Source organism: Muscardinus avellanarius (genome assembly GCF_963383645.1).
Source record: "Muscardinus avellanarius genome assembly, chromosome: 20".
In the NCBI taxonomy this organism is placed as follows: Eukaryota; Metazoa; Chordata; class Mammalia; order Rodentia; family Gliridae; genus Muscardinus; species Muscardinus avellanarius.
The window spans coordinates 3,180,992-3,205,724 of record NC_137806.1 but is presented as its reverse complement, the minus strand read 5'-3'; the positions used below and the strand labels follow the sequence as shown (position 1 = coordinate 3,205,724).

The following is a 24,733-nucleotide window of genomic DNA, read 5'->3' as shown; positions in this document are numbered from 1 at the left end:
TTATTCTTACATTCCCATGTGTCATGGCCGAGTTAGACCCACAGCCTGGATTCTATAACCTATGTAACCAAACTGAGTAATGGAACAAAAGCTCCTTGGCATACAGAAGAAAGCCTAAAATCACCTATATCATAGCATAGTGATCGACTGTTCCCTAAATGCACTGAAGAAAAGAAAAAGGGGTGATAGAAATTAACATTTCAACTGGGAGTGTGCGCACACTTGTAATCCCAGCATTTGGGAGGCCGAGGCGGGAGGATCAGCCTCAGCTACTACTTAGTGAGTGAGGCCTCTGCAACTCACTGAGACCCTGCTTCAAAATAAAGAATAAAAAACAGGGCTGGGGGTATACTTCGTGGGTAGAATGCCCCTGGGTTTCATCTCCAGTACCACACATATCAAAAAATTAAATTCCCTGCAAGGGCTACTCCTAATAGTAATGCCATTAAATAAAAAGAAGAAAATTTGAGAAGAACTTCAATACTTGCCTTTTTGATTGCACAAATAAATAACATATAAATACTAGGAATCCCCTTGGTTGTCTGGAACGATAGCAACTTTATTTATTATTATTATTATTATTATTATTATTATTATTATTATTTATTAGTATCTTGGTTGTACTAATTTCTTTCATAAATAAGGGTGTTTTTTGGAAAAGCTGAGAATTCAGCGCAATATATTTATTTTATACAGAAGGTCATGTAACAGCACTATTGTACTTTATTAAGTGGAAGCAGATGCTTAAGGAGATTGTGATTTTTCTCTTTCCAAAATGAATTTTAAGTAGAATGTATCAATTTTGCTTTTCTGGCTCCAATCTGGTCTTATCTAAAGGCAGCAGTGGGGATACTGAAGACTCAACTTTCCTTCTTTCTTGGCTAATTTTCTCAGGATTGAATAGTAAGGTCAACAGAAAGTGTTAAATCCATTCTAAGCATGCAAAATGCCAAATAAAACTTTCCTCTTAATTTAAGTCTGAGTAGTGTTTTTAAGGTTAATGCTGAGTACGAAACACACATAATCTGATATCAAAATTCATATAAATGTCATCAATTTATTCTATTTTTTACTTTTGTGGTACTGAGGATTGAACGCAGGGGCATTCTATTTCTGAGTGGTACCTCCAGCCCTATTTTATTTTTTATTCTGAAATAGGGTCTCCCTAAATTTCAGAGGGTCTCACTAAGTTGCTGAGGATGGCTTCAAACCTGCAACTCTCCTGCCACAGCCTAAGTACAGTGATCACAGGTGTGCATCACCACACCTGGCTTCACCAATTTATTTAATGAGATTTATTTCTGGAAGGATACTTCCGTCCCAAAACCCAAAAGTTATCTTTCATACACCAAAACAAGGGATTCTACAATTTCAGTTTGGGACCCTGAAATCTAAAGCACAATTTAATCATAGAAAACATTCTGACAAAATCCTCACATGTAAAATACATGTGTAAAGAAGAATCTTCAGTACTCTGGTAAGTCTTTTTCTCAAAACAGTAATAAATCAAAAATGCAATGCTGCCTTCTGAGCGAGATGCAAACAAAATTCTTCTGAGATAAAAACAACCTAAAAGTAAACCTAGTGTTTAGATAAAACTAGGGTTTTCTCTTTCTTGCGCAATAATCGACTCAAGCCATGCTTGATTTAACACCTCCGAAAGAAAGATGTGAAAACACTCCTCCTAAAACAGAAGCCAACCTTGGCTCTCCCAGTATTCGGCCTCTTATTTAAGAGTTCTGTCAGGATCCCTTTATGTTGCCTGCCATACTAATATACACTTGCTTTGTTCTCAACACAATTTAGTTTCTGAAAAAAATCTGCCTTGACTTAACAATTCCCTTGTATATCACCTCCCACAAATTCTAAACTAACAAGGGGAAACCCAACTGAGCATATGAATTCTTCGTGGAGCAGAACTGCCACATAGGAATACCACTGCAAAGTAAGCGAGCCCTTAGGAGTTCCCAGCCAACCCATTGCTCCAGGAAGTCTAATTTCCACTCCATTTACTTGCTGCATTTGAGATGACATAATTAAACAAAGTTAGCCCGAGTCAAGGCCAGACAGCCTATGTACGTGAGAAACTGAGCCTACCACTATAATGAAATGAAAGAAATAGAACTTTGAACAGAAGGGAAAGGAATGATCTAAACTTAAGATGTATTTTGTTTTTTCATTGCTTTAACTAAGCACATTTTAGACAAATAAATACGGTCAGTACTTAACATCCTGAGCATTCTTTAGGACTGTTCTGGAAACGAAGGAGATTTCAAAACCAGAAAATTTCAAGAGATGCCTATTTCTATGCTCAGAACTGCTGCAAAATGTAGTTAACATTTTTCTTACCCTTCCTTCCTTCTTTCCTTCCTTCCTTCTTTCCTTCCTTCCTTCCTTCTTTCCTTCCTTCTTTCTTTCCTTCCTTCCTTCCTTCTTTCCTTCCTTCCTTCTTTCTTTCCTTCTTTCCTTCCTTCCTTCTTTCCACCCTTCCTTCTTTCTTTCCTTCTTTCCTTCCTTCCTTCTTTCCTTCCTTCCTTCCTTCTTTCCTTCCTTCCTTCCTTCCTTCCTTCCTTCCTTCTTTCTTTCCTTCCTGCCTTTCTTCTTTGGATTAAGTTCACGGGTATTGCATTTCTGAGCTATAACCCCAGCCCTTTTTATTTTTATTGTAAAACAGGGTCTCACTAAGTTGCTGAGGCTGGCCCTGAACCTCGATCTTCCCATCTCAGCCTCCCAAGTTCTGGGATTGCAGGCATGCACCACTCTTCCTGGCTATTACTTTCTTATATTCTTTCTTTGTTGGAGATTGTACACAGGACCTCATCCATGATAAGCATATGATCTACCACTGAGCTACACCCCCAGAAACATTTTGATTTCCTAATATGAGGAAGAGTTGCCCAAAGTAACACTCATTTTTATTCTACAAAATGTAAGTTAGGCTGGGCATGGTGGCGCACGCTTGTAATCCCCGCGCTTGGGAGGCAGAGACAGGAGGATCGCGCAGGTTCAAAGCCAGCGGCGCACGCTGGGTTAGGAAACCCTGTTTCCAAATAAAAATGTAAAAATAGGTCTGGGAGTGTAGCCCGGAGGTAGAAGGGCTTCCAGGAACCCCAGTACCACCAAAAAAAAAAAAAAAAAAGTAAGTTAGACTAGGTAGGAAAAGTTTTTAAACCAAAAAAAAAAAAAAAAGAAATATATGTCTTCTCTGGCAGGTATGGCTCCACCTATACCTTCATTACCTACATTTATGTTTTATCTTTCATCTTCCTTTAAGCTCCCAGTATTACACAATTTTTTAAACATAAGATGCTACAAAGTTGCTCTTTTTCTCTTGAACTTATTTAAAAGAAATAAAAATAATCTGTATTTGTTTCATGTTCTTTTATTAATAAAAGAACCATTTTGCTCAGCTCCGCCTGTGATCCCACAGCGTCCAATTGGCAAATTCTTGGCTTGGCTGTATAAGATCTCTTTATCATAATACATTAGCTCAAGACTAATGAAGATTGCCAGGGCCAATAGGAGTTATAAACCAAACAGAATTAATAAGCAGCAATTAGCTAATAGAACGATTCTTTTTTTTTTTTCCAGTTACATTTGTCTGAGATCAGTTTCCTTAAAATGTGTCCCGAAGGAGCAGGCTTTGCAACCTGCATTCTTCTACCTACTGGGAATCTGCTGGATCCTGTGGACGACGACAAAGGCGTCCGAGAGCCCCACCTTCACTGGATGGTTTGTTGAACTGATCTGTGTGATTAAGACAGGAATCTGGAAAGAAAACACAGATGGCCATGTGTTAAGTTTGAAGTTCACCTAGGGATGGAGACCGTTTATCTTCTTGCTTCATGGACACAATCAGGTTGCTGAGGAGAGAGAGCAGAAAATAGCATAACAGGAAGAAATATGAAACCCCACCATGGCACCAGTCTCATGCTATCTGATGAGTTACGGAGATGAGCGAGCTCCTGGTTCTAGAGACGGCTACTTGGTATTAAAAGCGATAAGAATCTAATCGATTCAAATTCTGTAACCTTAGCGCACACGCGGGTGTATCGTGGAAGACTTTAGTGCTGACTAATTCATGCATAGAGATTCTTCTCTGTTTTCCTAAGTGACTATTTTATACCAATTTTCATGGAGTTTAAAAGAATCTTGTTTACAAATGGCTTTATAGATATAAAACCTAGATGAAAATAAAGATACACAGCTAAATATATGCTTAACAATACTATTACAGATTAATATATAGTATATAACATTTGATTAATTTAGTATCTAATTAAGTTTCACGATTTTTACAGGTGCCATCTTCATCATTCCAGTTGAAACACATAGCAAAAGCTTATGAGGTATTGTGGAGCATTTCAAATTCACATTTCCTTAATTCCCAAATCTGAACACGATAGACACTTCTAATATTTGCATCTTAAAGATGTTAGGACATATTCAGACACAATGGTACACACCTGTAATATGAGTACTTGGAGGCCTGACACATGAGGATCACAGGTTTGATACCAGCTTCAGCAACTTAAGACCTTGTCTCACAATAAAATTTTTAGTAAGGATTGGGGGCATTTTACTGTGTTTGAAATAACCCCGATGTAGAATGCCCTGAGTGTTCAATCCTTAGTAACACACACATACGTACACGTACGCACACATCCACACACCATACTGAGGATATATGAAAAAGAATTCAATAGTTAACCAATGAGACAACCTCTTGGAGCTGTTTCCCTAGATTCAGAAAAGATTCCAGTGGAAAGAGAATTACTTGCTTTACTACCAGTTTTATAGAAATGAAAATGGGAATGAAGTCATCTTAAATAAATAGAGGGTCACGAGAGAAAAAGGAAAGAATAAATGTACCGAAAACATCTTTAAGTAGAAACAGCAGATTGTGGGCCATCTGCAGGCGGCTCGTTAAAGAACACATTTGATCAGATGCTGTTGTGTGGTCCTAAGGAGCAGAAGGGGAGGAGCTGGAAACAAGGTATGATGGAGGAGGGAGGGGCTGCCCATTGCCCCGTGACATCATGGAATCATAAAAGGGCTAATTTGTTCAATCTGACAAGTTGAGAAGAAATTTTTACTGTGTTTGAAATTTGTGGAATTATCTTGAAGTAAATTTTTTAAAAGTGACATTTCCCCTCTCTGTGCTATTTCAGTCCTCTCTGAAATAATGGCAAGTCTTACAAATTTTATATCAGTAGTCTTCATTCCTAATCAGCATGAAGAAGCATTCTGCTGTTTGGATGACAAGTACAGAAAACAAGATCAAGCCAAGATTTTTGTTCCTTTAAGCTAGATAAACATTCTGATGTACTTTCTTTAGTGATTTACTAAGCTACACTAGGTCTTGACAGATGCATTCCCCTTTCCTTTTTTATTTTTTGTGCAAGAGGGTTGAGTAGGAATTGAATCCAGGGGCATTCTACCTACCTCCAAGCTATACTTTCAGCTCATTAATTTTTTTAAATTTTAAAACAGGATCTTGCTAAGTTGCTGAGACTGGCCTCAAATCTGCGATGATCCTGTCTCAGCTACCCAAGTACCGGGATTACAGGTGTGTAATATATTCCCCTGGATATATTCCCCTCTCTTAATGGGTGTTGCTAAACTTTAGATAGTAGAAGTTTTCCAGAGGTTCAGGTGTTGAAGATTTGGTTTCAAGAGTGGCACCATTGAGAGCCGGACCTAAAGGGAGGTCTTCCCGTCACTGGGGGCACGCCACTCTCCTCCCTCACTGACGAGCTGGGCGGCGTGGCTCTTCCTTGTGCGCCCGCCATTGCCTTCAAGCTCTTCCACCAAAGGCCTAAGCAATGAGTCTATCTAATCTTGGACTGGAAACTCCAAATACTGTGATGAAAAATGAACCCATTTTCTTTATAACTTAATATTTCATTATACTTCATTATAGTAACAGAAAGCTGACTCACATGGGCACTATATTATTACTCTTTTTTTTTTTTTTTCGGTGCTGGGGATGGGACCCAGGGGCATTGTACCTCCAAGCTGCATTCCCAGCCCTATTTTTTAGTCTTTTTACTTTTTTAATTTTATTTTTTGTGATACTGGGGGGTGGAACCCTGGGGCTTTCTGCCTCTGCGCTATACCCCAGTCCTATTTTTTTTATAATTTATTTGGAAACAGGGTCTCACTTAGTTGCTGAGAGTCTCATTACGTAGCTGAGGCTGGCTTCGAACCTCTGCAATACTCCTGTCTCAGCCTCCCAAACGCTGGAATTACAAGTGTGCACCACCACGCCTGGCTAGTATTTTTATTTTTATATTTATTTATTTATTTATTTATTTATTTATTTATTTATTTATTTATTTATTTATTTTGGTGGTTTGGGGGTTCCTGGAAACCCTTCTACCTCCAGGCTACACTCCTAGACACCTATTTTTTATGTTTTTATTTGGAAACAGAGTCTCCTAAGCCAGTGCGGCTTCTGGCTTAGAACCTGTGTGATCCTCCTTTCTCCGCCTCCCAAGGTCGGAGATTACAAGTGTGCGCCATCACGCCCACCTGGCTAGTCTTTTTATTTTTAAAACAGGGTTGCATGGAGTTGCAAAGGGCCTCCCTAAGTAGCTGAGGCTGTGTGAGAACTGACATCTTTTGGGCTCTGCCTTTCTAATGCTGGGATTACAAGTGTGCACCACGACACCGGGCTTATTACTTGGTTTTATATTCGAGTTGAGGAATGCTAAAACAAATGTAAGTAATTTTTAGGACAGACTCACACACACACAAAGGACAGAAAAAGGATAGAACTGACCCCCAAATTAAAATTACATTTTATTCATCTGAATAAGACAGAGTAACATAAACTGTAAAGAGTAGGATTATTAGATGCCTTCTTAGATGTAAATAGGAAAGTTTTGTAACTGGCATTTGTCAGTTTCTTTCCATCTTCAAGCCTATGACTGAAGTTTTCCTCTGCAAGTTGCAGAATGCCTTTTCAGATAATTTGGTGGGAGTTTATTGTGCTTCTTCTTTTCCCACACTCATGGCAGAACTTGGGCATAGAGTGCCATCCATTGAGAAACCCGATTATGCGGCTTTGAATGCACCGCTCTATACCAGGCCTCGCTTCTCAGATCCCGTTTCTTGACTCCTGCGTCCTTCCCAGCAATTACTTCCTCTCTTTAGATTATGCATCTTGCTGTTTCTGTCTCTCTCCATCCTTCATTTTGATCTTCTCTTCCTCTTTTCTTTCCTTCTTTCACTCCCTTCCTTTCTGTTTTCCCTCCGTGTCCAGCCCTCTCCTCCATTGCTATTATTCTGAGGTGAATTGATTACACTCATGGCTTAAGTCCAGACCCTTTTCTTTCTATCTTTGCCGTGCTCTCTCTCTCTTTCTGACTTTGGGCTCAGTCATATGGCAAAAGAGGGCAACCACAACATGAAGCAAAAAAGAGGCTTGAGAAGTGTTTGCAAAAGTGCTTTCTTTCTTGGACCCCTGCCACTGCCAGGGAAACGTCCCCTGCTGGTCTGCTAAAGATATAGGAGAGATACATGAATGGATGTTTCTTTCCGGCAGAGATGACCACTCATTTCCCAGCCAATTTGCCAGCTGAAAGCTGACACATGAAGGATCCACGTTAGGTCAGAAGGGTTCAGCTTAGATCTGCAGCACCACCCCAAGGTGACCTACAGCTCTCTTGTGAGGGAAAAAAATGGAGTTGGTTTAAACAACTACTGTGGGGCAATTCGTTACACAGCAATACTAACTGACGTCTTCTCTGTTAAAGATAAAATAGCCAACACAGATTTCTTCATAAATGAGTTATCATTTCTCTTTTTAATTTTCTGAGAAACAGATAAATATCTCTCTAATTCTACATACAATTAAACTGGAAAGACTGGAATGTTCCAGTGGAACATTTTCATTTTCTGTACCTTTTTCTCCCGTATTTCTATTCTTTTTATTCTCTAGGTTATTCTTTTGTCTGAGGATCATTAAAACCAAGGTCCATGTGTTTAAGCAACGTAGATCTGGATTCAGAGAATCTAAGGAAAATCTATTAGAAAACAAAATAGTGGCCCATGGTATGCTGAATAGTCTATTAATAAAAATTATTTCATAAATTGACCAACCCTCTAAGAATATCACTGTAGATTACCTTATGGACTCTTTTAATCTTCAAATTGTTATTTCCTTCTATCAAATGATATTTATTTATTTATTTATTTTTATGGTACTAGGGATTGAACCCAAGGAAATTCTACCTCCAGCCCTATTTTATTTTTAAAATGTTTGAAACAGTATCTCAGGAAGTTGCAGAAGGCCTCACTAAGTTGCTGAGGCTGGCCACAAAACTGCAAGTTTCCTGTCTCAGCTTCCCAAGTACTGATATTAAAGATGTGTACCACCATGCCCAGGAATTTTGACTTTTTAAAGTTTCAACAATTGTTAATATTCCAAAAGCAATTTTAAGATTTAAATATTCTACCTGTATGTAAAAAGAGTAGAAGTAGATGAAAATCCTTATTCGTAGCTAAGGGATACATTTTAACCTGCTGCCAGTTTGAAAAACTTTATATATTAATAAGCCAATGACTTCTGAGTAATGTATCTGAAAGCAATCTTCTGTACTATGAAAATATCTGTACTCTGAATTTTAACGTAATATAGAAATACAGAGTAGAAAACAAATTCATGAGACTAATGTCTAATTTTTTTTTTTCCAAAAAGGCATAAACACTGTTCATGCTATTTGGTAAGCAGCGGGATCAAGTGAGATATAAATCAGTCATTTTCTCATCAGATACTAATTGAACACTTTCTGTATTATTACTGGCACTGGAATCACTGCAGAGAATGAAGTGAAGACGCTGATTTCTAGGACTTACAACCTATAGAGTAAAGATGGACATTAAAACAAATGAATATAAAAAATATAAAGTGTGTGAGAATGTGGTTAGCAATAAAGAGACAACAGAGAGAGCAGAGAGCTGAGATGGCCGGTCTCCATCAGAAAGGGAGTCAGGGGACATCTCTCTGATAAGGAGCCTTTTGGGCATAAACTCACAGGAGCTGAGAGAGCCTGCCCTGTGCAAATCTGAGGAGCAGCCCTGGGTGGAGAGACCAGCACAGGCCAACGGCTTGACTCAATTGCTCTTGCTCTCATTTGGGCATTAGAAAGTTATCTTTATGGCTGGAGCAAAGGAATAAACCAGAATGGCAAAGGAGGAAACGGGGTCGTTCTCAGGGTGTGTGCTCCTTCAAAGCCAGGCAATAACACTGAATTTTATTCTGGCAAGTATGGAAAGATCCTGAAAGTTTTTCACAGAGCAAGGGAAGTTTTTAATATTTGGGGAAAAAAAATCAGAGTAGGTACTGTATGATCAGGACTTCATGGGGGAAAAAGAGAGATAAACTGGGTAGGAGGGCCTCATGGTGTCCAGGTAAGGCCTGAGTGCCTCGGGCTACACTCTCTTGGTGGACGCAGCAGAATAGACACAAGGCTGAACTTGGGATGGATTGTGCCAGTGACACTCTCGAGACAACAGGGACGTACTAAGGCTGAGAGAGAAGAGAGGAGAGCAGAGGACGCCAGCCAGACAAGAGCAGGCCTGCGCATCACCAGGGATCCCCCCTCCTGGGGCTCACTAACATGGTGTGTTAACAGGGGATCTGCCAGAGCCACTCACCAGCCCCAGAGAGCAGGATGGAACATAGCCAGGAGGCCAGGAGCCTACAGCTGGAGAAGGGAACACCACTGGCTTCATATGCATTCCCTTAAGACTTCATACAGTTCACAAGCAGGAGTCTGGGATTTCTAAAATGATTATGCTTTGTCTTGACTAAGTATTAAAATGAAAACGACAACAAGGTTCAGTGCCCTGCATTTCCCTAGAAGCCACCTGAGATTTTAAGAAATGGTTCTATCCTGGGTTTAAAAAAAAAAAAAACTGTCTTTGTTGATTGAATTAAATGCCTAACATTGCCAAAGGTGAATGAGGAAAAGTTGGGTGTTGCTAGGTCTCCTCAGAAGTTTCCTGTGGGAACACGTCTCCCTCTCCCCACTCAATATTGCCATATCTTTCCTATTCTGCCTCCTTTGACTGTAGTCTTTTTATTTCAAAATATCCAAGGCATGTATGCAGTCTGGCTGAGTTTTCTGGGAGCAAGACAGATAAGCCTGCAGGCTTCCATGTTAGTATAAAATTAGAGACCATTAAGACGAATTAGTAGGACTATTAAAAGCCACATTTAAGCCCGGGGTAGCGGCACACACCTGTAATTCCAGTACTTGTGAGGCTGAGACAGGAGGACTGCAGATTCAAAGCCAACCTCAGAAATTTTGTGAGACTCTCAGTAAACTAGTGAGACTCTGTTTCAAATAGATACAGGGCTAGCCGTGTATCTCTGAGGTAGACTGCCTCTCTGGGTATATTTCTCAGTACCATATATATATACACACAAAAATGAAAATGAACAAATTTTGGACTAACATCTATAAAGCAAGTGTGTGTATATATATAAACTATTTTGAATTATAGCCAGTATTTGGACAAAACTATCAGAAGAATGGGTTTTGCCATATTGTCGTGAGCCTCCAGAGGACTCTGTGTCCACAAGTCATGAAGTATAAAGATGAATGCATCCATAGCCAAAGAAGATGTAAAAAATGTTAAAAGCTTTGACTACTGGGAAAATTTTTGAATCTTTTCTACATACACATTTATATTTATGCTTAAAATGTCTCCAAAGTTAGCCAAACTGGGTATATTAAGAAGTCAATCTGAAATAATATAAGCTCTAAAACTACAGAAGTTTGTTTTAAAAATGTATCTTATTATCATCAAGGGTTTATAATAGTCTCTATCTATGATTAAAGCAAAGATAAATTTTCACTGTGCCCATATATGATTTGAGTTATAAATTATTAAGAATCAGTTTCTTACAGTTATGTTTATTCCACAAGGTAGACAGAAAAGGCTCACAAATGCTAATCAAAATACTCTCCTGTTTTGACTTATACAAACATCCATTCATTCCTTTTTAAAGCATATTTTATTTTTTTTGTTTCTTTACAAGTTACAGATAAGTTTTATATTTGGTATAAATATTTCTACAAATGTCACATTGAGAACTTAAGAATAGAAGCACACCAGGCACAGACCTGTGGTCCCAGTTCTTAGGAGGGCGAAGCAGGAGGATTTGTAAGTGAGATTCTTAGCAATTTAATGAGACACTGTTTCAAAATATTTAAAAAAGGGGGGGGACTGGTGGTGTGGTTCTGAGGTAGAGTGGCCCTGGATTCAATCACTAGCCCACAAATAGAAGTATCAAGGAGCTGTAGACAAAACCCGGGCAGGCGAAGATAGGAGTGAGCAGTCGGTGGTAGGGCAGAGTACCCCGGCCATTGAAAGGAGCATCAAAGGCCAAAGTGGGTTTTCCTCTCCACACTGTGCTTGTCTCCGTCTCTGGGCCACAGGGACCGGTGGGATCCCCAAAACATGAGCCGCAGCATCTGCCTCAGACGGGAAAACAGCACGCTGCTTGAATCCCAGGTAATGGAGTTTTGTTTTCTTCTCTGCTCAGTTCTGCCCCGCAAACCTCACCAAAACATTCATTTGTTTCCATTATGGGCTCTGTTATCTATCTAATAGACAGCACAATATCTCAGCAAGAGTTTGATTGCATAGTATGTGTTCCAAAGGGTGAATCATATACCTATCAGAACTTCACTGGAAAAGAATTATTCTAAACTCATTTCTGTTCACTTGTTAATCAGCAATATGATGTCTGGTTGCTCGATATTAACAGTGAAAAAGCCCACAAAAACCCTTAGCTTCCTACCTCATCTTCTTAAGCGTCTGGCATCTATGTTTTTGAGTGGGGAATCTAATATTAAAAAATCAAGCTCCCTTTTGTCATTAATGAAACAGTATAAAAAGTTGAAGTATTAACCCTAAGTTGCCTGCAAATTACATTGGAAGAAAGAGAGTTTCCATGAATTCTAATGTTAAGCATTCTATATGAGCCAGGCATAGTGCCGCATGCCAGTGATCCCAGTACTTGGGAGGCTGAGACAGGAGGATTGCAGGTTCAAGGACAGCTTCAGCAACTTAGCAAGATCTTGTTTCAAGATAAATAAAAGGAGTGTGAAGCTGAGGGTGTGGTTCAGAGGTAGAGTACCCCAACCTCAATCACCATCCCCTCCCTGTAAGTTATTTTTGATATCCTGAGTATTATCAACAATTCAAACAATTGTTTTAACTTAGAGTTATTGAACTCTCTCACATGTAAAGCATCAGCAGTACACTTGGTGATGTGGAAGCAAAGATGTGCCAAAATCTCAAGATGAATTCATAATCTCCCTCCTGTCCCAGCGGCACACCAGACCCTGAGGATATCAGTGGATATCATGAAGGATATCAGTGGACAGCATGAAGTTGAGCAAGTAAGTCAGTATGCAGAGAAGGGCTTCCAACTCCATCTCCATGCAAGCTTTTCCAAGTCATTGTGTAAGCTAGTGTGGACTTGGAATAAGAAGAAAAATGGGGTAGGAGAAACTGAAGGAGCACAGTGCTTCTGATCTTTTTTTTTTTTTTCCTTCTTTTTGGTACTGGAGATTGAACCCAGGGGTACTTTACCTCTGAACTCCACCTCCAGACCTCTTTATTTTTATTTGGAAATAAGGTCATGTTAAGTTGCTGAGAGCCTTGCTAAATTGCAGAAATTGTTTTCAAACCTGTAATGCTTCTGTCTCAGCCTCCCAAGTACTGGGATTATAGGTGTGTACCACCATGCCTGTCTTTGCTGTGATGTCTTAAGAAAAAAAAAATACCAGTTTATTTTTTACTAGAATCCTCTAGTATTTAAATATTGACAACATGTTCATTTCACCAACCCGTACAAGTAAACACAGCATAAAATTACGCACCATCAGTGTAACCTCTAATATAAAGATGATTCGCTACTGAATTGACAAACTAGAGTTTGAGTTTCAAGGAGATAAGACACTGTAGCAGGTGTCACTGGGAAAAGGCTGTGAAGCTCGGCTCGAGACAGGCAAGCCAGGGAAGAACTTCATCTGGGACCACAGCAGATAAGGAGGCTCTCCTAAACAGGATTTGGGAATAAAACATGGAGAGCAAAGAAAGGAGAGTAAGGAATCTCTATGCCCCAACCTTGGGGTAAACACAAGGAACCCAGGAAGCCTTAATTTCAGGGAAGAAGGAGTTCCTGGGTTATAGAAGTCTGATAATGGGCAAGGTCACCCACACTAGAAAACAAGCTTCTCAGTGTCAGCAAGGAATAAAAGAAAGCAATACTTGGACAGAGACTGAAGGAAAGTGACAGGCCGTGTCCCTCCCTCTCCTCTCATTGGACTTTGCAGCTGGGACAGGAGGCAGAACCCCAGAGGCCAGAAGCAAAGATGGGGCAGACTCCAGATGTCAAGACAGGACAAGATGCCACGGGCGTGTGGGGGGGGGACTCTAGATGTCAGGAGAGAACCAGAATTCTCCCACCTTGCTAGCCCCACCCCAAGACCCTGGCTACATAAATACCCTCACTTCCTCTCTGCAGCGTGACTCTGCAGACCGACAGCCCCCCAATATCGGTCTGCAGACCTCAGCCAGGAGTAACAAACAATTTAATAAAAAAGGGGGCCTAATATCAGAGTTGCCTCCAGACAATCAGGTTGTCCTCCGGCCTTGAGAAGGGAGTGGAGCAATCCTGCCCATCCTCTTGATTCCTCCGGCCCTGAGAAGGGAGTGGAGATGTTCCTCTTGTCCTCTTGGCTCCATTCCTGAACACTGATCAGTTTAACTGAACATTGATCAGTGCCTGCAGAACTGACATGGGAAGCCAAAATTCCAAATAGATTCTCAGTCCTCTCTGGTTTTTTCCTCGCTAATTTCCAGACCCTGGGGCTTTCGAAGGATTTATGCCCGGATCGCCTGTTTCTATTATAACATGGCGTGGCCTCAGTACAAATTGTATAAAAGATCTCAGTGGCCCCAAAATGGAACTCGGGTTTCTAATATCCTGATCGAGCTCAGCAACTTTTGTCAGCGGTCTGGTAAGGGGCCGGAGTCCTCTATGTCCAGGCCTTCTTTTTCTGTGCACCCATCCCCTCCCTTCGTTCCCCTGTTCTTTCCCTTCTCCCCATCAGCCGCCATTTTCTAATTCAGCTGAGTCACAGTTGCCATCTTGATACTTTGTTGAGTTACAGGCGCCATCTTCTGATTCCACCCAAGATTCCCAGGCTCTTGCCTCACTGCCCTGACCACCACCCTACCTAAGATGGCCTCTTACCCTAACCAGCTCCTTTCCCCTCCACCATTCAGAAAAAAAAAAAAAAAAAGGCAGAGGGTAGCCTTTAGACTCCTATTCAAGATTCGGTGAACATGGCATTTAAAGTTTTTAATCTCCGAGAGGAACATGCTGAAGTGCAACGTACAATCTGGCCCTGGCAAAGGCAGATTGGCAAGCTCATGCCTTAGTAGCAACCCCGAGGCCAGCCGTGGCAGCCTAGCCCTCTGGATGATGAGCGCCGCCTAGGGGTGGAGGATAGCAATGACAACTACCTCCAGGATCCTGCTTCAAGTACACCAGGGAAGGATACTGGGCTAAGCACTGCATTCACCCCTGCCCACCAACCACACAGTACCCAGCGTGCGGCCAGGAGGGCCACTGTAAAAGTAGTTGCCCTTAGAAAAGTGGTGAGCCCCAGGTGCCTCAACACAGGGGACCGCCCTTCCAAATCAGGCTCTGCTGCCGGTCCTACTCAACCTGGCCAAAGACTGATGGCTTCAAACTCATCAACCCTGATCACCCTCGCTGAGCCGAGGTTAATGCTCAAGGTAGCAGGTAGGCCAATCTCCCTTTTGGCTCCCAGTTTTCCTTCTCCAGTATTGGTACAGGGGATTGATGGTAAGCCCTCTTACCCATGGCTTATGATACAGAACAAATTGCCCTGCCCACGGTTCAGGCCAAAGTGGTCTTTAACCTAATACATAATTCCTACATGTTGGGCTTACGGTACTTAAACATTTCCTCAATCCCTTGTTTCATTCTTCTCTCCTGCAACAGCTGATTAGTAAAGTCAGTGCCTCCTCTTCTATCTGTGCCGCTGTTTCTCCCCAAGAAGGCCTCCATTCTTCTTTTCCTAACCACCAAATGAGAGGACATTTGCCGGGACAGGGCTGGCAAATTCATTTCACTCATATGCCTTCTCACAAAGAACTAAAATATCTTCTTACCACCATCAACGCCTTAACAGGTTGGGTAGAGGCTTTAACCACAAAGGACGAGACAGCCAGCACGGTGGCCAGTGCTCTATGCTCGGACATCATCCCTCGGTTTGGACTCCCTAATTCCTTACAGTCTGATAATGGACCAGCTTTTATTTCTAAGGTCACTCAACAGGTGGCGCAGGCCCTTGGCATTTCTTGGAAGCTCCACATCCCACATGGACCAGTCATCAGGAAAGCAGGCCCACCTGTTTATGTCTAGAAATTCACCATGTAGGAGACCTAATGTTGGACCAACCACAAGGTGGGATCAGCGCAGTGCTCTCTCTCTCTCTCTGCATGTCAGACAGCCATAAGTATTGAACCCTCTCTCTAAAATCTGTTACTGATGCTTCTGACCCAATACCATGTTTTCCATTTGACCAGACTGACCCATATTGCCTAACCCAAGTAGAGGCGACTTCAAGTGGCTCTTGAATCTACAACCTCCTCTGTGGCCTCCCTTCAGCAACAAATTACCTCCCTTGCTAGGGTATCCCTCCAAATAGATGGGGTTTGGATTTATTCACTGCTGAAAAGGGCGGTGTTTGTCTCTTTCTCAGGGAAAAATGCTGCTATTACATTCATGGATCTGGTCTAGTAGAGGAAGATATACAAACACTGACCAGGTTAAGCAAGGATCTAAAAACAGGATATCAACAGTCTACCTCATATCTGGAAGGGTTCCAAGGGCCAGTAGCTGCTTGGTTCCTTCCCCTCCTGGGACCTGTTCTCATGATTTGTCTTTTAGCTTTAATAGCCCCTTGTTTGCTAAAGTTAATTCAAATGCACATTACTGAGCTGTCCAGGGTAACTTTCAATCAACTCCTGCTGCAACCATACTCCTGCCTGCCCACGTTGGAATGATCCGACCTCTCCTGGCCAAGGGGCCCCTATAACAACATCCCCTCTGAGAGCAGGAAGTAGTTATTGACTCGGTTGTTGACCAATAGCACCAGATGGCTGGGATGATAGGCTGGGTCCCTCCCCTTCCCCTCACGGGACCCTACAGCTGGGACAGGAGGCTGAATCCCAGCAGCCAGACACAGAGATGGGGCAGACTCCAGATGTCGTGAGAAGACTGGCATTCTCCAGCCTTGCTAGCCCCACCCCAAGACCCTGGCTACATAAATATCCTCCCTGCCTCTCTGTGGCATGACTCTGATAGACCCACCCTCCCCAATATCCATCTGCAGACCTCGACCGGGAGCAACAATTTAATAAAAGAGGCCTGGTATCACAGTCTTTTGCTGGATTTTGCCTCCTTTGTGAGCCCCAACTCAATTTCAGCATTACTGAAAGAACATCACCGGCTAGTGATAGTACAAACACTACAGCAGATTTTCTGTTTCTAAAATTATTTCCCCCAGGGCATTGACTTTGCTACCTTGGTACTTTATTGATTTACTTATTTTTATTCATCGTGTTTATTATTGGAGCACAATAAAGAGATAAGCATTCACTTGTCATTTTTCTTTCACTGTGGGAATAAATAAACAAATTAAAACATTAGGAGCAGCCAGGCTTGGTGGCACATGCTTATAATCCCAGTACTTGGGAGGCTGAGACAGGAGGATCAACAAGTTATTTGAGGAGCCTTAGCAATTTAAGCTCTCAACAACTTAATGAGACATAGTATCAAAATAAAAAATAAAATAGGACTAGAGTTGTAGCTTGGAGGTAGAATTCCCCTGGGTTCAATCCTTAGTACCACAAACAAAACAAAACTTAAACAACAACAATAAAAAATAAACTAAAAAGTCAGGAGCTTTTACATGTGAGATAACTAAAAAATAAAATATTATATATTGAATCTAGTATGCAAACGAATCATATCCTACGTAAAGGTAAGTAGATACAATTTGAATGCTTCATGTATTTAAGATACAGAGAAGTGCTATGATATAATATCTGTATCAACATTTTTCTTTAGAATGATTTCTTAAAGATTTCTGTTTTGGGTTGGTTCTGGAGTGTTCCCAAAAGCTCCCGCATTGAAGGTTTGGTGTGCAGTTGTTCCAGCCTTGTGCAGAGCTGGGAACTTGCCGAAGGGATGGACCATAAAAGCTCTGACCTTATGGGTATATCAATCCATCGGTGGATTCATAACGTGAGCGGCCTTCTGGAGGTGATGGAAACTGGGGATGGGAGCTATTTGGAAGGCCGTGACCATGGCTGGGACTGTGGCTCAATGGTAGAGTGCTTACCCAGCAGGCACATGGCCCTGGATTTGATCCACAGTGACATACACACACAAGAAGAAGAAGAAGAAGAAGAAGAAGAAGAAGAAGAAGAAGAAGAGGAGGAGGAGGAGGAGGAGGAGGAGGAGGAGGAGGAGGAGGAGGAGGAGGAGGAGGAGGAAAGAAAAGAAAGTAAAGGAAAGGAAAGGAAGGTGGCGTCCTTGGGGGGAATGCTCTTGAAGACTATACCTTACACCTTTCCACAGCCCCTTCCTCACTCTCTTATTCTTTGCTTCCTGGTGACCATGAGCTGGGCAGCTTTCATCTACCACACTCCTCTGCTTCACAGGCCCAGAGCAATGGAGCCGGCCAACTACGGACTGAACCTCAGAAACCATGAACCAAAATAATCTTTTTTCTTTTAAGTTCTTTGTGTCAGGTATTTTGTCACAGTGATGGAAAGATTACAGTTTTTAATCACCATTTTATTCCCTCTGGGTTTTCCCAACCTTGTATTTTATGTAACATAAAATTTTTCTACCTATAAATTTATGTTTTCTTGGATGTCTATATATATTATATTCACACATGTCAAACATTCTCACTCACATAGCAATAGGCATAGAAGATAAATTACTTTTTTCCTAAATGGTCGTGGTCTCACTGTTGAGCTCTTTTTGGGCTCTCTACTCTCTTGAATTGTTTTTCCTATATATTCTATAAGTTCAGTAAGTATTCATATTTTAATACTTTCAGGCTGATAACCATGAGTGAAGGGTCATAAAAGTATAAGTCAAAGAAATAGTCTTCAAAGAAATTTTTTAAATGTATTAAGGTCCCACTGATACCTATAGCAAATTAATAATGGTATGAACCACCATGCAGGGGTAGGAACACTCCTTTTAAGAACTTACGAAATGGATTAAAAAGTGATTTTACTTAATAAGTAGAAAAATCTCTCTGTCTTGTCTTCATGTAAAATATGCTGTCAAAGAAAATGACACAGTATTTAATGAAGAAAGTGGACAGAACAGCCTCATCTGCATGCTGGCACTTGCTGTATACGATTTCCTCCTAGTGCTATGGGAGGATTACGTGACACTTTCTAAAATTCACATTAGCATAACCTAAGGACCATCCTTGTGTTTTACATGACTTGGTGAAAGAAAGAGAACCCAATTTTCTATAAACAAAAATAAACACATCCTTCCCCAGTTTGTATCTAGAGTTAACAGCAACTGCAAAAGAGGTGCAGAGAGGCAAAACAAGCCAGAGGAAGTGTGGCTTCTGGGATGTGCTGATGCACTGGGGCAGTGAGCACTGTTGGTGAGGGATCTGACTTAAATATCTAATGCTCCTGGAATAAAGTGTTTTAATAATATGTAGTTTCCTGATTAGATTAGCCAGAGACCAGACGTTTTCGTCCTGATATGTCAGTTTTAATCAAGCATGCAATCATCACTATTCAACAAATGTTTAAATTAATAGAGATTCTGGGTTCTAGGATCATAGTTTGTTATTGACAGAACAGGAAATATAAATTTGAGTCTCCAAATTGCACTTTTCTAAGAAAAGATCCATTTCCTTAATCTATGTACAGCTTCCTTTCACTTTAAGGATGTAATAAATTAATGGCTGGGCCTGGTAGCACATGCCCGTAGTCTTAGTACCAGGAGGCTGAGACAGGAGGATCTTAGGTTTGAGACCAGCCTCAGCAACTTAGCAAGACGCTCAGTAACCTAGAGAGACTATATTTCAAAACAAAAAATGAAAAAGGGCTGGAGTCGTGGCTTTGAGGTAGATCACCTGTGGGTGCAAGTCCTAGTACCACACGATTTAAAAAAATGTAAAATATAGAGTGGGAAGGCAAAACATTGTTACCTAAGCTCCCAAGCTGCTGATTCAGGATGAGAACAACCAACAACCAAGGAAAGATGGCTAGAGATACCCAGGTGAGTGAACCAGCCGAGTCATATTGAAAAGGGCATTTGTGGGGATGCAGGCTGGCACCGGAGTTAGGTCCCTGGGTTCTGGAGTTATAGTTCCTTGGGTAAAAGTTGTCCAATAATTGTTTGGAAAGTTATTAACCCCTCTGGATATTTCAGTTTCCTTCTCTGTAAATGTCAAGGAACTACCTCCTGATTTTTGTGAAAATAATGAGCTCACTTTTAAAGACATAGTCAGTTCATGGCATAAAAGAAGACTATAAAAATTATACTAGCTTTTTTTTTTATCAAGCTTGATAGTTGTTATCCAAAGTGAACGAGACTTCTACTTCTGGTTATTTAGAAGACAAAATAATATAATACCATTTCTAGAACATAGATTGAAAAGATGGATAAAAAATAAAAAAGCATCTGTTGAAGCATCAGGTGGGTATCAAAGGGCAAGACCTTGAGAACCAAGATGCCACATAAAGGAAATTAGAGCAGCCAAATCAATAGCGCTTTCTTGCTAAGGCATTTGCCGCTCACAAGGAAGTCCTAGAGATTGAGAAGACAGAGCTTGAGCCTGTCTCAAGGAGCCCAGGAAAAATATGGACATTCAGTGCCACTAAGGCAGAAGATCCATAGACATCCCGGGCTTTGGTGGAGATTGTGAAAAGATTATATTCTCAGAGTCTGTCCCAAGATGCTCAACTCTGAGTCAGCTTAGCTCTTACAGATTTAAGAAATCTGCCCTACAGTGGCTGCAAAACAAAAAAGAATAGTAAATTCTCTTTGGAAAAAGAAAATTGTATGTGTAACCTCAAAAATCATCTTTTTTATATCTTGTAAGCAATATCCAGTTTTGAATTAAAAAAATTACCTAGTATGTAAGGAGACACAATGAATAAAAGCACACACAAGAACAAGAGCGATTAAGCATGACAGAAAGAGGTCCATAGCAAATCCAGAACTTGAAGTTATTAGCCAAAATGTTTCAAAATTATTATAAGGTAATTAATTCTATAATTTAATTAGCAAAAAAAAAACCCAAAACAAATGGAAGGTGGGCATGGTGGATCATGCCTGTAATTCTAGTACACAGGATGCTGAGACAGGAAAATCACAGATTCGAGACCAGCCTCAGCAACTTAGAGAGGTCTGTTTCCAAATAAAAAAACCAACTTTTTAAAAAGGGCTGGGGATATATCTCAGATGTGGAGTGCCCCTGGGTACAATCCTCAATAGCCCTGAAAAACCAAAGAAACAACAACAAAAACCCAAATGTATGTTGTAAAATTGAAAAAAAAAAAAGCACCACAGTGACCATTTGGTATATTTGGAAAAAAAAACTGAGAAATTAATCTGTTTTTATCCTAAGAAAACTAAATCTTCAAACTAAAATAGTTAAGTAACAATAAGAGTCTATAAGACAGAATTTTGAAAATTGGTTGAATAATTTAAACCTATATCCTGAGGGAAATAATTGTATAAGGGAATTTGTGTCTCCAGTGCTTCTATGTACCTCTCACCAGAACAGTTACAAAGAAGAGATGGATGCTGGAGAGGAAACAGTGAGAGCTCTGAGAAAATCTATATAGACTCTTAGTTTAAGCAACAATAGTAACTCTCATCTCAGTCCTCACGCTAGACTATTATCACACGTATAACTGTATTGGCTAATTTATTGATCATTCTTTATCTAGCCTGCATTGTGAACATTTATGCTGTTGGGAAAATGTCTATATTGGGAGCATGACAGGTCTAGAGGTCATTTGAGTGATTAGTTTGGCAAAAGACATGCTAAAAGCTACTAAGAGAAACATAAAGACATAGAAACTGGATTGAATCATATGAGGGCAATGACAATGAAATTACTCCAATATATTTATTAATGCATTACTAATTACTAATGCATTACTAACTTCCAATCTAACTAAATTCTGTATTATGGGTTTTGTGTAAATAAGAATTTTTCTTCTCACTCCAGAAAACAGAATGCAATTGAACATAACTGGCATTGGCTTATAAGAAGCAATTTACTACAGAAAGAATTATATTTACTTTCCTACCCATAATATCAATTCTATAACTTTTGTCTGGACAGGAGAAAATGTTTAATTACCAATCTTATATGTTCTTTATATTTGGTTAGCTAGAATTACCTTTCCCCAAAATACTTTTATTTGTCTACTACGATAGAATCTAATAAAAAGGTTACTCAACAACCAACACGAACAAATATGTACTGAAAAAAATAAACAAAGGACATGTAGGTTTGTGGGTTGTTATACAGAATATCTGTAGAAAAGAAAAATGATTGAGATGCATTAGGAACACTGAATTAAGGATTTTAGTCTTGGATTTGTCCTTAACGATCTGCGTGAGCTCAAACATGACGGTCTCTGACTCAGCCTCCATAGCTGTCAAATAGTCACGTATAACTTATGTCTTAATCAAGCCATAAACACTTACAGAGCACCTTCTATGTGCTGGTGTCTTGTCAAACGTTAAGGATATATAGGAGACGGCTGAACAATTGGACATGGTAATAGATGTGCAAACATCTGGCTCTTAGATTATGCCAAGTACTCTCTTAGGCTATCATGTGATTTTAAGTATGTTTTTCTAGAAGCGACAGGAGTATCTAGCTCTCATCCCAAATGTAAAGGAACTTTTCTTTTGAAAATTTTGCAAATAGAAATAAAATGTATAAAAATTATCAAGAAGTAGAAAGGGACATAGGAAATTGGTTTCTGAGCAGGACAGAGGAAAGGATAGTAAAGATGAACATTTTGAACTCTGAGTAGAGAGAAAAGATGTTCAGCTGGGACACAGTCTCGAAATACCAATACAACCTTAAACCACCTATCAGTTTAAAATTCCCCATGACAAAACAGGAAAACCATAATGGAAAATTTGTCTTTGATTAAAGTGAAGGAAAGGAAAAACATTTCAAAATGCCAAGCCAGAACAAAGAGGGAACAGGAAGAATCAACTCTTACCCTGTAATGTGAGATACTGCTTGAGAACAGAATAAACAGAGATGACAATTTTGATAATAAAAACTAGAAAGAGAGACCACGCTAAGAACCTAAATCTGTGTTTTGACAACGTCTACAGTTGGTGAGACTGACTCTGCACTTACTGCCCCGATCTTTCAGATCTTTGCCACCATTGGATACAGCTATGGAAAACCAGCAGGCCTCAAAGTCACTCTAACAGGCAATAGTCTAGATTAGCGTGAACTAGAAATGAATGGGTCCTTTGGAGAACAAGTCTCTCAGATTCTAGGGAATAAGATATACACACATGGTGGGCTATAATGCCAAAACACTGTTATTGATAAAGAAATACAGAGGACGTGTTTACACTATGGTTGCAAATAAACGAGAAAAAAAAGTTCCACATGAGAAATCTATTTAAAGGAGTAGAAACATTTCATACGGTTATTGGATTTTTAAAACGTTGGTCAATTTAGTTGAAATTGAACAATCTCTCATTTTATGGAATAGATGAATTTCAGAAGATCTGACACAAACGAATCCTTTCCTTTTTAGGAACATCATTCTCATAATCAGGGATTGATTTCCCAAAGGAAAAGATAATCCCTCATTTCAGAAGAAGATATAGAGTTTATATTATTATAAATACCCATTAACCTATGGGTTAATAAAACCTATTACTAATTTACACTGTCAAAATTTCTATCATAACTACTGACCACCTAAAATATTACATCTGTAGTTCTTACACATTTTTTCTATATTATTTGTATAATAGGTCTTAATCAAGTAACTTTGAGATAAAATAACTTTTATTGTAGTCTAAACAATCTGTAAACTTAAGGCTGTAATTTAGTAAATTTTAATTCTTCACTTTGTCAATTCGTTAAAATGAAACAGGCCATAGGTTTAAATTCCCTTGTTCTTTCAGTCACTTAAGCTTCTAATTAATATTTCCTATCAGATTTCAATAAACATCAGCCTAAGGGAAAAGAGGACAGAACTTTCCTGGAACTCTAGGTCCAAGGTCACTGAGCTAATGACATGTTCATGTTTGCTAATACTTTTGGAATGATAACAAAGAAATGTCACAGAAATTGAAAAGCAAAAAAAGAAAAAAAAAAACTACAAACACAAATATTCAGATTTAGATAGGACATCCTTGAAAATTGAAAATTTCTTCTTAGAGACATTTCACTATAATATTACTACACTAATTCAATACTTTTATAAAATTCTAAGTCATTATATCAGTGACTTCAGAGTGGACAATAAAATAACTCTCCAAAACCAGTACTACACAGATGAGAAAACAAAATTGTTTTTTTTTTTTTTAATTAAGCAAATGAAACCAGTAGGTAAGACAAGTATTTGAAGTTCCTGACTGAAATATCCTATTTATGAACAAGGTCAAGGTCAAGAATTAGAGGCCGTATCAGGGTATCACTTACTTCCTTGTACCCAAAGATGATGCGTCCGTCCACAAGGAGAGTGGCCTGGAACGTGAAGCTTCCCAGGTTGTAATTATCCTGGAGATGTACGTGGTCCCACTGGACCACAAGTGCTGTGCCTACAAACCCCGGGGAAAAAAGAAGAAATGCGGTGAAATAAACACACCAATCCATTCTGGTGGAAGCGCATGTAAAAACATCTGTCTAGCCTTCAAGTCTAGTAGTTTTGCTCTCTTGATTCATGTGGTTAATTGGAATTCTAGTACTGAGGTAGCTTTTGAGTATTTTGTAAATATTTGGTGAAAATCTAACCACATACTGAGGTTAATATTGAGCCAACCCAGTGTGGGGGAATTTTTCCTTAGGAATTTTATTAATGTTAATGGGTACTATCTGCTTAAATTTCCATGAGCCTCATTGAAAATACAGCCCAAATGGATTGAATGAACTTCAAACACTTGAGAAAAGCTGGAAAAGGGAACAGCTACACCCACTTTGAAAGATCTGAGGATGTCTTTTCTATACTTGGTTTATATACTTCCACACTGAAGAGATTCCTTGAACACTAGTGGGGATTCTCTTCTTTGAGTCTCGAAGCCTGCATTTCTTTGTCGTATTGCTTCAAGAAGGCTGCAAGGTAGCTTAAGGGGACCTGGGCTAAGATTGCTGAGGCTCCCTGGCAGTGCACAGGGAGAAACTTCGGTGCCAAATATTATAGTCTGATTAATCACTCTATTGGCATATACTACTAACATATAAGCTGAAACAGAATTTGATATTCACCAATTAGAATTCATAGTTTTGAACTTACATTGCATATTCTCTATATATTTTTCAAAAAACCAAACAAACGAATAGCTAATACTTTTTACTTAGTTCTACATGCTGGATTATTCTCTTTGGTTAAAAAA

General features: G+C 39.8%; 1 protein-coding gene across 1 annotated transcript in view; it reads right to left on the bottom strand.

Annotated features, from left to right (window-relative positions):
- Nucleotides 1-24,733, bottom strand: part of PLXDC2 (plexin domain containing 2) — a gene marked incomplete at both ends in the record, with an annotated part of 432,850 nt that overhangs the window by 100,574 nt on the left and 307,543 nt on the right. Inside the window, 2 exons of the mRNA XM_080716877.1 lie at nucleotides 3,669-3,768; nucleotides 23,823-23,941. Of these exons, the coding sequence (XP_080573003.1) occupies nucleotides 3,669-3,768; nucleotides 23,823-23,941 (219 nt within the window). The remainder of the gene's footprint in view (nucleotides 1-3,668; nucleotides 3,769-23,822; nucleotides 23,942-24,733) is intronic.